A 13492-nucleotide genomic window follows, 5' to 3' on the forward strand; every position below is an offset into this window, starting at 1 on the left:
GGGACACAGACACTGCTTCTGCAGTGAGTTCCTTGTGCCTCCTGCCCTCATGACGAAGGACCGCCTGTACTGTCGCACTTACCTGTGTGCACGTATGCCCCTCCCCACTGGGCCTGCCTCCTTGCCCCAGCATAGCTACTCCATGACAGCGACTAGAATATTGTCTGGCTAAACCACTGGGCAGCATAGCCTAGCCAAGTTGACACATAAAATCAGCTGTCACTAGGACATGTGCGAGAATCACTCTTTATCCCCAGCACGGTGCATGGGGCCTCACAGGGTGATAGCCTTCTTCTCTGATGAGCGTGGAAGAAGCCACTCACTTGGCTTTGGTGGGATCCAGGAACACCTCCAAGAGGAAGTGCCAATTATAGCTGGGCCCAGAAGCACGATGGTGTTATTGGGGTTTGTGTCAAGGAAATGACAGGGGCCTGGGGTGAGGCCAGAACACAAGACTTCAAGTCTACTCTCTCCACGGGAGCCCTGCAGGGCGGCCCAGCGCTGGGCCCGCTGCCTAGATCTGATGACTTTGGCTTTGTCTCTGCAGTACGATCCTCTGGTGCCGGTGTCGGCCTCCATCGAGCTGATTCTGGTGGAAGATGTGAGAGTGAGTCCGGAGGAAGTGACCATCTACAACCACCCTGGAGTCCAGGTAGATAGAGCTTTTCCCTGCCCCACACTGCCTGAGTGTCCACACGGGACCGTGGCCTGAGCCCCTCCCATATCTTCCTTCTCACAGGTGGAACTCCACATCAGAGAAGGCTCTGGCTACTTCTTCCTCAATACCAGCATCGCAGACATCGTCAGGGTGACCTACCAGGAGGCCAGGGGCATTGCCACGGTGAGGGCAGGCGATCATTCTCCTTCCTCATGTGGGCCATTGTGGGGTTAACAGATGAATTATTTCAAAAGCTGGCACTTAATAACCTAAACTGTAATTAGCAAGGTCTTTAGATTGTCTGGAAACTCTGGTGGAGTAGTGGTTAAGTGCTACAGCTGCTAACCAAAAGGTCAGCAGTTCGAATCTGCCAGGCACTCCTTGGAAACTCCATGGGGCAGTTCTACTCTGTCCTATAGGGTTGCTATGAGTCAGAATCGACTCGACAGCATTGGGTTTGGTTTTAGTTTTGGTTAGATTGTCCAGAGTCCCTGGGTGGTGCGGCGGTTAATGGGCTACGTTCAACATACAGGCATATAGATGCACATACATACCCATATACCTGTATATACACACATGCATACATGTCTATACACATATGCCTACATACATACATACCTGCACATATATTTTTGGGTTGTTTTTGCTATTGTTTTGAAATTATATATGCCATGGTGATTACAAACTGGTCCTTTTTTCTTCTGTACTTTTTAGTGACATTGTTTACCTTCGTCAAGCTGTGCACACTTCACCCTCATCCGGTGTTACCTTTCCCATCACCAAAAATAGCCGTGTCTACTATCTAGAGAGTGAATCCCCCTCACCCCCTCAATCAGCCTTTTAATTAAGATTGAAATATTGTTTTATCAACAGTATCACAACGACCATAAAGAAAATTGTTTTTTAAAGATGTATCACCTTTTTCTACTTTTCCACGTTTCTTTCTTGATCCTCTCCCTATTCTTGAAAACGTTGACTTAGCTGTGGCTATGGTTGGAAAGACTTAGCATTCTTTTTTTTTTTTTTAAGTCAATTATTGTATCCCGTGTTGTTTTTCCCACACTGCTGTGTAGGCTGATTAGTTTTAATGACTGCGGTTACTTGTACTTGGCCATCTTCTTCATGTAGAGCATTTGGCTTGTTAAAAAGCAACAACAGAAAAATTTTTTTAATAGTCTTATATCAAGGGAAAACCCTGGTGGCTTAGTAGTTAAGAGCTACAGTTGCTAACCAAAAGGTTGGCAGTTCGAATCCACTAGGTGCTCCTTGAAGCCCTATGGGGCAGTTCTACTCTGTTCTGTGGGGTCACTGTGAATCAAAATCGACTCAATGGCAACGGGTGTGGTTTTTTTTTTTATAGTTACATCAAAGGAAAAGAACACAGAAACCATAAAAAAAATAATATCTAAAATGTTCAAGAAGCTGTATGATGGGTTATTATGCAATCATGAAAAATAACTGCATTTCAGAGGAAACTGTCACCACCGTACGCGTAGAACTGCTATCATGAGTCATAAATGCAGGTGGCCAAAAACGGCTAAGACCCTGGCCCCCAGTGGCGTTAGAAGTTTCAGCTGTGCTGTTGCCCCTGGACTTCTCTGAGCCTAAGCCCTGCCTTCCCTTTGTTAAAGGGGTGGTTACCAAGTGCTCAAGGCCTGCCACAGTCATTCCAGCACCAAAGCAGGCTTTCTGTAGACTTGACAGAGGCCTGGGGTGACTCAGTGCTTGGTGTGAGCACTGAGAGACCTCACCCTGCCTGCAGGCCTCCTCCGGGCTGAGCCCCACCTTGGCTTTGGGTGTTGCGTGGTTCACTAGTTAAACAACGGCGTTAAACAACTTCTCTGATTTTAGAGAAGGCTAAACTTGGAACTGACCTTTGCAATAACCTAGCCCCAGAGTCGCCTCTCAGAAATAAAGCCGGGGAGCTGCCCGTGGTTGTGCAGCGAATTCATGGCATAGCCAGAAAGCAAGCCTGTGTCCCCTTACTCTCTGTGTAGGGTTTTTTTAGCCATAACTACCTGAAGTCCCATCTCGCTGATTTTTTTGTATCCACTGTCTTAACACAGGGTCACCAAAACAAACGTCCCACTTCTAGGGTGGTGCAGGTGTAAAGTGAGTGAGTGAAATAAGCAGGGTATAAGGAACATACCCGAAAGTGCCATGCTCAATGGCACCTGACACTTTGCTTCAGTGTTGGGGGGTAACAGGGAGCGGTGGGGACTGTGGCAAACTGGACAACACAGGCCATGTCTAAGGGGCAGTGCTGTGCACTGCTAGTTGATTTAATTGTTGTTGTTGCTGTTTTTATAACAGCTTCTCAAAGATACAACTTACGTACTATATCATTCACCCATTTAAAATGTACAATTCAGTGGTTTTTAGTTTATTCACAGTTATATGCAGCCATCACCACAATCAATTTTAGAACATTTTCAACACCTCAAAAAGAAACATCATACACTTTAGCTATCACCTGTCTACCTCCCAAACCCCTCTGTTCCCTCTAAGGAATCACTAAACTGGTTTTTTATAAAGACTGTCTTCCCATGTGCCTATTCCGGCTATTTCATATATGAACAGGATCATATAATATGTGGTCTTTTGTATCACTGAGTATATTTTCAAGGTTCATCCCTGTTGTAGTATTTATCAGTACTTCATTCCTTTTTATGGTTGAATAATATTCCATTGTGTGCATATACCACGTTTTGTTTATCCATTCATCAGTTGATGGACATTTAGGTTTTTCCCACCTTTTGACTGTTACGACTAATGCAGCTATAAACATTCATATATTAGTTTTTATTTGAACATCTGTTTTCAACTCTCTTGGGTATATATGTAGGAGTGGAATTGCTGGATCATATGGTAACTCTGTGTCTAATTGTTTGAGGAACTGCCAGACTCTTCCAAAATGGCTGTACCATTTTACATTCCCACGAGCAGTGTATCAGGGTTCTAGTATCCATATCCTCAACAGCACTTATACATCTAACTTTTTGATTATAGCCATTCTAGTAGGTGTGAAGTCGAATCTCACTGTGGTTTTGATTTGCACTTCCCAGGTGACTAATGATCTTGACATCCTTTCCTGTGCTTACTGGCCATTTGTTTTCTTCTTTGGAAAAGTGTCTATTCAGATTCTTTGCTTATTTTTTAATTGGTTATTTGGTTTTTTATTGCCAAATGGAAAAATTCCTTATATAATCCTGATTCAAATCCTTACCAGATATAAGATTTGAAAACATTTTCTTCTACCCTGTGGGTTGTCTTTTCATTTTCTTGATGGTATCCTTTGAAACACAAAAGTTTTAATTTTGATGAAGTCCACCTTACCTATTGTTTCTTTTGTTGCTTATGCTCTTGGTATTATATCTGTGAATTCTTTGTCAAATCCAAGGTCATTCATGTTGTTGTTAGGTGCCTTGAGTCTATTCTGACTCATAGCGACCCCATGTGATGGAGTAGAACTGCCGCATAGGATTTTCTTGGCTGTAATTGTTACAGAAGTGTATTGCTGCCGGGTCTTTGTCCTGCAGAGCTGCCGGGTGGGCTCAAGCCATCAACCTTTCGGTTAGCAGTCAAAAGCTTAACTGTTTGTGCCACCAGGCTTCCTTAAGTTCATGTGTATTTACCCTTATATTTCATTCTAAGAGTTTTCTAGTTTTAGCTCTTGCATTTGCGCCCGTCATCCTTTTTGAGATAATTTTTATATATAGTGTGAGGTAAGGATCCAATTTCATTCTTTTGCATGTGGCTCTCCATTGTCCCAGGAATCCTGGTGGTGGAGTGGTTAAAGTACTCAGCTGCTAACCAAAAGGTTGGCGGTTCAAACCCTGCAGCTACTCCACTGGAGAAAGATGTGGCAATCTGTTTCTGTAAAGATTACAACCTTGGAAACCGAATGGGGCAGTTCTGTTCTGTCCTGTAGGGTTGCTATGAGTCGGAATTGACTCGATGGCAACGAGTTTGTTTTGGTTTTGGGTATGCATTGTCCTAGTACCATTTCTTGAAAAGATTGTTGTTTCCCCCGTTGAATTGTCTTTGCACCCTTGTTGAAAACCTGTTGCCCATAGATAAATGGGTTTATTTTTGGATTCTTAATTCTGCTTCATTGATTTTGTGTCTATCCTTAAGCCAGTAACATACTTGTCTTGATTACTGTTGATTTTAGTATGTTTTGAAATCTGTGAGTATGAGTCCTTCAACTTTATTCTTCTTTTTTTTTTTTTTCCAAGATTATTTTGGCTAACCTGGGTCCCTTAAAATTCTATATGATGTCTGGGATCAATTTCTAAAAAAAAAAGCTATCTGGAATTCTGATAGCAATTGCATTGAATCTGTAGACAAATTGGGTAGTAATGCCATCTTAGGAGTCCCTACGTGGCCCAAGTGGTTAAGCATGTGACTATTAGCCAAAAGGCACTTCAGGACAGACCAGGTGTTCTGCTTCTGAAAGGCCACAGCCTTGAAAAACCATGGAGCACTTCTGTACACGTGGGATTACCGTGAGTTGGAAATGACTCAGTGGCAGCTAACAATAATAACAATGACATTGCCATTTTAATGACATCAAGTCTTACGATCTATGAACGGGGAATGTTTTCTATTTGTTAGATATTCTTTAATTACTTTCTACAAAAACCAAAACTGTTGCCATCAAGTCGCTTCTGACCCATAGCAACCCTATAGGACAGAGTAAAACTGCCTCATAGGGTTTCCAAGGAGCGCCTGATAGATTCAAACTGCTGTCCTTTTGGTTGGCAGCCAAACTCTTAACCAATACGCCACCAGGGTTTCCAGTGTTTTGTAGTTTTCAGAGTATAAGTTTTTTAGTTCTTTTATTAAATTTACTTCTAAATATTTTATTCTTTTTCATGCTTAACCTCATTTTTGGATTCTTCATTGCCAGTGTCTAGAAATACAATTGATTTTTGTGTATTGATCTTGTATCCTGCAACCTTGGTAATCTTCTGTATTAGTGCTAATAGTTTTTTGTGAATTCCTTAGGATTTTATGTACATATAAGACCATATCATCTGTAGATGGAAATAGTTTTACTTCTTCCTTTCTAATCTGGATACCTTTTATTTTTCTTGACCAATTGCCCTTGCTTGAACCTCTAGTAGAGTGTTGAATAGGAGTGGTGAGAAAGGTCATCCTACTGTTCTCCTTAGTCTTAGGGGAAGGCATACAGTCTTTTACCATGAAGTATGATGTTAGCTGTATCTATTGAGATAACCACGTGGTTTTGTTTCTTATTCTATCACTATGGTGTCTTGCATTAGTTGATTTTTGAGTGTTCAACTAGTCTTGCATTCCTTTGATGAATAATACTTGGTCATAGTGTATCATGTCTTTTTTTATGTTGCTGGATTTGATTTGCTAGCTTTTTTTTTGAGGACGTTTGCATCCGTAATAGATATTAGTGTATGAAGTGGTATCTCACTGTGATTTTGATTTTAATTTCACTAATGACTAATAATGTTTCATGTCCTTTTGGCCATTTGTACACCTTCTTTGAAATATCTGTTTAATACTTTCCCGGTTTTTAACTGGACTGTTTTGTCTTTTTGTTGTTGAGCGGTAGGAATTCGTTATATAGTCCCCCTTCAGCATCCGTGGGGGATTGGTTCCAGGAGATACCACAAATCCACAGATGCTCGAGTCCCTTATATAAAATGGCATAGTATTTGCATATCACCTACGCACATCCTCCAGTGTACTTTAAATCACCTCTGGATTACTTATAATACCTAATACAGTGTAAATGCTGTGTAAGTAGTTGTTATACTGTGTTGTTGGGGAAACGGTGCACACAACACAAGGAAGGAAGGAAGGAGAGATGAGGGAACAGTGCTGAAACAAGGAGTGCTGGAGAGTGACTGAGGATCTGTGAGATGTGGGAGGCTACAGCAGGGGATGCCGGCACATCACTTCATTCACCTGGATTCAGCATAGTGCTAAGCGTGCAGCAAATTCAAGTTTTGCCTTTTGGAACTTTTTTTTTCCCAAATATTTTCAATTTATGGTTGGTTGAATCCATGGATGTAGAACCCATGGATATGGATGGCTGACTGTATATCCAAAACCAAACCCAGTGCTGTCGAGTCGATTCCGACTCATAGCAACCCTATAGGACAGAGTAGAACTGCCCCATAGAGTTTCCAAGGAGCGCCTGGTGAATTCGAACTGCCGACCCTTTGGTTAGCAGCCATAGCACTTAACCACTACGCCAGCAGGGTTTCCTGACTATATACATACACTGGATATTCAACCCTTGTCAGACACGTGGTTACCAAATATTTTCTCCCATTCTGTAGGTTGTCTCTTCACTTTCTTGATAAAGTCCTTTGATGCACAAAAGTTTTTAACTTTGATGAAGTCCAGTAAACTTATTTTTTCTTTGGTTGCTAGTATATTTGGTGCCATATCTAAGAATCCGTTGTAAAAAACTAGGTTCCGAAGCTTTATCCCTATACTTTATCTAAGTTTTGCGGTTTTAGTTATTATCTTTAGGTCATTGACCTATTTGGAGTTAATTTTCATATGTCATACATGGTATGGGTCCAACTTCATTCTTTTCCCCATATGGAGATCCAGTTGTGGCCTCTAGTTTAGCATGTGTCTCCGATGAATTTATCAGTGTTCTCCCAGTTACTTTTCACTACAACCTCTACTGTGTTTGTGAGAGCTCTTAGGATTGAACTTCTCCACAATCTGTTGTGAATAAAGCCTGTTGCTTCAGTGAGGAATTAGGAGCTCTGTGTTCGATGGCCCACTTTTCCCCATGGGAAAAATCTCAGAGCCAAGGCTCTGGTGCTGGAGATGGAGACAATGGCAGGCTTCTCACCGACTGACACCTGGGCTTTAGGAGCTGAGTGCTTGGTAGGTAAGAGGGATCAGCAGCCCCAGGTCTTCTCTCTTGCCTCTCTCAGTATGGACCCCTGCCCTACAAGCTGGGGCCCTAGTATTCTCATCAGCAATGTGCCCACAAAGAAAAGGAAGCCACCTTCGTCCTATAAGTGAGGATGGAAGAAGGGAGCCACCACTTCTTGGCCATACCCTGTGGAATGTAGCCTCAGTGACAGGTAGCTGAGGGCAGGATGAGAAATGCTGATGTCCCAGCAAGAAAGCCCTCTGACTGGGAGCTGGGAAGAGGGAGCCATGTATTCCTGGATGTGCCAGTCTGCAGTGGAGTTTCCATCTCACTTAGCTGGGGTTTGGGGGGAGGGGGCGGGTAAGCAGAGTCCTATTTCACATACCACAGACTCTGACAGTTCTTACCAAGTTCCAGTGGCTTTCTAGGGATGTAATGGTGGTTTTTGTTTTGTTTTTTATAATTCTCAGCAGTTTCACTGGGTAGAGGTTCTGCAGAGCTCCTTCTACGGTCAGGCTGAATGGAGGTGGAACCCTGGATGGTTTTTGATGTGTAGGGATGCAGGCCTTGTGAGGCAAGATCTTCTGATTTTTCAAGAGAAACTAGAAATCTGTTTTTGTGTGAAACACCCCCTTTCTCAAGTTTTAACTACCAGGTTAGTGCTTTGCATTCAGCCTGACCAGGCACCCAGTTTTCGGCCTTGGTCTTTGGCTGTGGTGTTGAGGGCGTGCTTTTTGACAGTGCGCAGTCCCTCAGAGAAACGTGAGGAGGTCACCACACACCCATTTTTCTCAGAGGCAGGGCCTCTTAGGGATCACTGTAAATCAGAGCAAGAGAAAACATCCCCTTAGCACCTGGGAACAAATGTGCCTTGTTGGAAGGAGCTTAGGTTTGCTAGAAGCCCAAGACCCAAGGAAGCTCTCCCCCAAGCATTTTTATTCCTTTATAAGAGAAAGAATAATTCCCCACCTGTTTCTTCTACCATGTAAGTAAGTGTTCACTGTCAAATCCTTCCCATTAAAAGGAAAACCTCAAACCATAAATAATTCTGAGTGCTTGACATACAGCTTGTTTTTGCTTTACATTTAGAGATTAAAAATAACTCCCCTATTATCAAGAAGAGGGAAGTTTCAAGTTAGGAAAAATGTGTATAGTGCTGACAATAATTGGAAACCCTTCCACACATATCTTATGTTGTACCTATCACTTTGTATAAGCCCTGAGGGCAGACCTGTGGCCAGAGAAAGGTCTTTTAGCCAAGAACGGAAAGTCCCAAGAGTCAGTGGTAGACTAGGCTGCCATGGGGCAGTTCTGCTCTGTCCTGTAGGGTCACTGTGAGTCATAATCAACTTGATGGCAATGGGTTTTGGATTCATAGGTAATGAACCCTGGTGGCACAGTGGTTAAGAGCTCAGCTGCTAACCAAAAATGGTTGGCAGTTTGTATCTACCAGCCGCTCCTTGGAAACCCTATAGAACAGTTCTACTCTGTCCTGTAGGGTTGCTATGAGTTAGAATTAACTCGACGGCAACGGGTTTGGTTTTGGTTTTTTGGATAGGTAGTGAGCACCTTGTCACTGGAAGCATTCAAGCATAAGCTGGGAAACTTGTCTGAATACTCAAGACAGAATTCAAGCATCAGTGTGAAGTTTCCCCAGGAGGCCTATAAGCCCCCTCTTCAATCCTAAAGCACTGCAATCTAGGATTAGCTCAGTGCAGTTCCTGTCAACAGTAGATTCTAGAATTCTTGAGTCAAGGCAAGTATTATTGTCCCCATTTTAAAAATAAGAGCCTGAAGTTAAGAGCGATCAGGTAGAACTACAACAATTCTCTCTCTAGATTGTAGACTGGCCTCTGGCCTGACCACATCTCACCTTTTCCTTGGGCTCTTACTGAGGGGGTCGGGGTGCCACATTGCAAGCATGGCCAGCCCATGAGGATTGCTTTTGCTTTGGAAGGCTCTGGGGAGGTACCTTGACCCCTCGGGTCTCTGCTCCCCCTCATTTCGAGCCTGTGCCAAAGTCCATTGCAGCGGCAAGTGGAAGTTGGCTTCTGGTTCCATTTCCCCCTTCTACAACCTGCAGGGAGCATTCTCCATGAAGCGTTGATAATCTGTGACAGGTCCTAGCAGCTTTTTCAGATGGTTGTTTCTGAAGGACGTTTACACATTTCTCTGGCATTTTCCAGCTGCTAATTAGCCGCATTCTCATTTCCCTTAATCACAGAGACAAGAAAGCCCACAACAGTTCTTCAATTAGCTCATAGAAAATGTGTCTTTCTTTCCTATTGATACACACTCAGGAGGCAAGCGTGGCTCATGGGTGTGTTTCGGCTTCCGCACATCTTGGAAGGAACCATGGTGCTCACACAGCAGGGCTGCTGTGTAGGTTATTATGCCCACACAATGCACTGAGGACTGCTCTGGGCTGTGATTAAGCCTGCTCACATAGCCCCCAAAACTCTTTGTCAGGGGCCTTTATTTTGCTTTTGGCTGACGTGCAAATCGGAGTTCTTACCTGATTCAAACTTAGGTTTTCTTCTCAGCAGCTCTTTGCGTTTCAAAATAAACCTTCAAATAGAACCTGTACAGCTATCAGAGCAGAGGAGGGGGCTTACTGTGTGCTGAGTACCTCCCAGCGTTCGTTAACTCACTCACTCAGCAAAGACTGAGCACCTGTTGAGTGCCTGGCTCTGTTGTAGGCACTGGGGATTTACACCAGCCACAGGCCCAGCTCTTGGGAACCGTGGTTGTATCTCAGGCTCCGGTATCCGAGGAAGCATAGTCTGCAGGGGTGTATCTACAGAAAGCAGCGCCTATGGCAGTTAGTTTTAAATTGCTGAATGATCTCTCACAGTCGGCGATGGAAACTGCGATGGCCAGGAGAAACTGCTCATTAGCGCCCCTCCTCAAGCAGCACCCAGGGCGCACACCCTACCTGCTATGCCTAAGTTACGCCTCTGGAGGTCTGTAATGGTGTCATTTCACACAAGAGGAAGCAGAGTAATGGGAAGGGCACATACCTTCCAGAGGGGAGGAGGTGGTTAGTAGGAGGCAGCTGCAGGGTATGAACCAACCATGGCACGCCATCCCCAGCCAGAACCCTCCTCAGTGCCTGGGACACTCACGTGGGCTCAGCATCAACCCCACTGGCCGCCATGGGCTCCTCATCAGGACCACAGATTCTACTCTCTCCTGGCAAGGCCTGGAAGCTGATGGTTCCAGTGGCATTTGGAAAGCTTTGTGGGGTCCTTGCCCTTCTACAGATTCCACCTGCTGAGGGACAAGTCTGGAGTGTGATGGGGCCCCGGAAGTGGGGCACCGAGCTAAGTTCAGGGAGCTCTCAGGCCCAGCGGGTGTGAAGGGGTATCGCGGTCTCAGCGTGCAGCAGGAGAGCTGCCTGGGGCCTGGCTCACAGTGTCTTAATGAGGAGCAGTAATGCATTCATCATCTCTGAGCAGATGACAGGACTTTCCCTTCGGCCCGGCATCCGCTGACATTCTCAGGTGGCACCTTCAACACTTAGAAATTAGAATGCATTCTGGGCACCGACTCGCAAGTGGGCCCCAGACCCTTAGGGAAGGAGGTTGGTGTGATAGATGCGTGAAGCTTCTAGATTTGGAGTGGATGCAAATCCCCACCCTGCCACTGGCTGGCTGGCAAGCCTTCTCCCCTCCCCAAGCACAGTTTCTTCATCTCCAGGATGGCCGTAATGAGCTCGCCCTTAAAAATTGCTATGGGGATTGAAGGATTGCATTATGTAAACATATGGAGTCCCTGGGTGGTGCAGACGGTTAAGTGCTCAGCTGGTAACTGAAAGGTTGGAGGTTCACGTCTACCCAGAGGCACCTCAGAAGAAAGGCCTGGCAATCTACCGAAGAATCTACCGTTGGAAATCTTATGGAGCACAGTTTTACTGTGAAACACGTGGAGTCACTGTGAGTCAGCGTTGCCTTGACAGCAACTGGCTTATATAATCGTATGGGGCAGGCCAGGCCATTGAGGCCCTCCGTAGATGGCAGCCTGGTGCCACCTCACTTCTGTCATCTGGAATACGATTGGACGTCCATTCTCTAGGAAATCAATTGGGAGAGGAATTGATTTCCCCACCGCCATTTTGTGTCATTTAAAATGTGCAAAATGGTGCTTTTCAAGAAGAGAAAAAAGAAGAGAAAGCCTTCCCTTTCTTCTCCTGCGTGGGTCTGATGGCAGGAGGTGCAACCTGTGATTTCTTTGCATTGTTAAGGACTTGCCAGCTCTGACAGCAGCAACTTTTGCGGGAGTATCAAATCGGAGCCTCAAATTATGTTCTCAAAGAAAGCCTTCATTTCTCTCTGCAATTTTTAAATGAGTTTTCTTTGGGAATGTAATAAGCCAGGGCGAATTGTCCTCGGCAGAATCGGAGATCTGGTGGCTCCCAGACTGTTCCTCAGCCTGTGTTTAATAGCAGGCTGTCGTGGTGACGGCTTGAATTACGCAGCCATCATTTTGGAGTGTGAGCATGATTTCCACTCTGGGGTCTTTATTAATCTGCTTTAAGTCACTGTGTGAAATAACCTAGGCCACTTCATCTGAGTGGGTGTGCCCTGGAGCTCAATTATCCAGGCAGAGCTTGCAGCTCAGCCCAGCTGCTACCCACCAGCACTTCCACCCTCAGCCTACCGAGGGCTTTGGCCCCTTCCTACCAGCCCCTTTGCTCCCCGACAGCCAGTGGCTTCATTCCGGTTGCTGGAGGCATCAAGCCTTCCCCCAGGGATGTGGCAGTGCATGGTTGAAGACACTGTAAACCAGGAGCTAGGACACCCGGGCTCCTCCCCGGCTCTGCCCCTTCATGGCTGTGTAACCAAGGGCAGGTTCCCATTCCACCTGAGCCTCACTTTCCCCATCTGTACATTGAAGGGGTGGACCAGAATCAGCACTATGCAAATAGATGAGTACTTGGGGTTTGCAGGCTTAGTATTTCAGAATTTCTAAGTCGTAACAAAACTAGTGTTACTCCCTGTAAAGCCAGACATGCTGAAGCATCACGTTTCTTGGCATTTATCCAGTTACTCGGGGGTGGCCCTGGTTCACTTATCTAATCAGGACATGTTTACTGGGGGCTATAGGAGCCCATGAGTGGGCAAATGGTTAATGAACTAGGCTACTAAACAAAAGGTTGGAGGGTCAAGTCCACACAGAGATGCTACAAAAGAAAGCCCTGGCTATCTGCTTCTAAAAATCCAGCCATCGAAAACCCTATGAGGCACAGTTCTGCTGTGTAACACCAGGGCCTGCCATGAGTTGGAATCACTTCGATGGCAGCTGATTACTATGTGGCAGACCCTAGGCTCAATCCTGAGGGTGTGGGAGGGTTCCTGGCAGCCTGAAGGGAGGGGAGACACTTGGCACCCGTCTGCCTTAAGGTTTAATTACAATGGTGATGGCTGCCCCCAGGAGAAATAGGCAAGAGTGTCAAAGGAACCCGACCTGTATGGGATCAGGGAATGCTTTTCTGAGGAAAGATACTTAAGCTGAGGTCTGAAGGGGGAGTTGGAGCCAGCCAGGTGAAGGTGGAGGAAGAGGAGTCCCAGATTTTTAAGGCAGACTGTAAGGCCAGGGGAGCTATCTGGCTTTGAAGAACGAAGAGAAGGCCAGCATGTCTGGCACTTGGGACAGTAGGGAGTGTGGGTTATAGAGAAGCTAGAGTGCTAGGCAGGAGCCAGATCATGCTGGACGTTGTAGGGCATGTTGAGGACTTGGACTTCATTCTCAGAGCAGATGCATCCATTGAAGGGTTTCCACCTGGGTGTAATGGGATTCTGTTGGTTGTCCCCTCTGAGTAAGAAGCCTCATGCCTTTTTACGAGTTCTTGACATTTGTGAGGCGGTCGTAAATCCTGGCTTTTCAAATACTGAGCTGCTTGCTGTACTCATCATTCCCCTTTCCCCCCTCCTCTGCCACCGCCAAAACAAACC

The 13492-nt window shown here is 45.3% G+C and overlaps 1 protein-coding gene across 1 annotated transcript in view; it reads left to right on the plus strand.

Moving 5' to 3' along the window:
- Positions 1-13492, plus strand: part of NUP210 (nucleoporin 210) — a 111594-nt gene that overhangs the window by 62392 nt on the left and 35710 nt on the right. Inside the window, exons 19-20 of the mRNA XM_049861948.1 lie at positions 548-652; positions 740-841. Coding sequence (XP_049717905.1) covers positions 548-652; positions 740-841 — 207 coding nt within the window. The remainder of the gene's footprint in view (positions 1-547; positions 653-739; positions 842-13492) is intronic.

This window comes from Elephas maximus, chromosome 20, assembly GCF_024166365.1.
Source record: "Elephas maximus indicus isolate mEleMax1 chromosome 20, mEleMax1 primary haplotype, whole genome shotgun sequence".
Lineage (NCBI taxonomy): Eukaryota > Metazoa > Chordata > Mammalia > Proboscidea > Elephantidae > Elephas > Elephas maximus.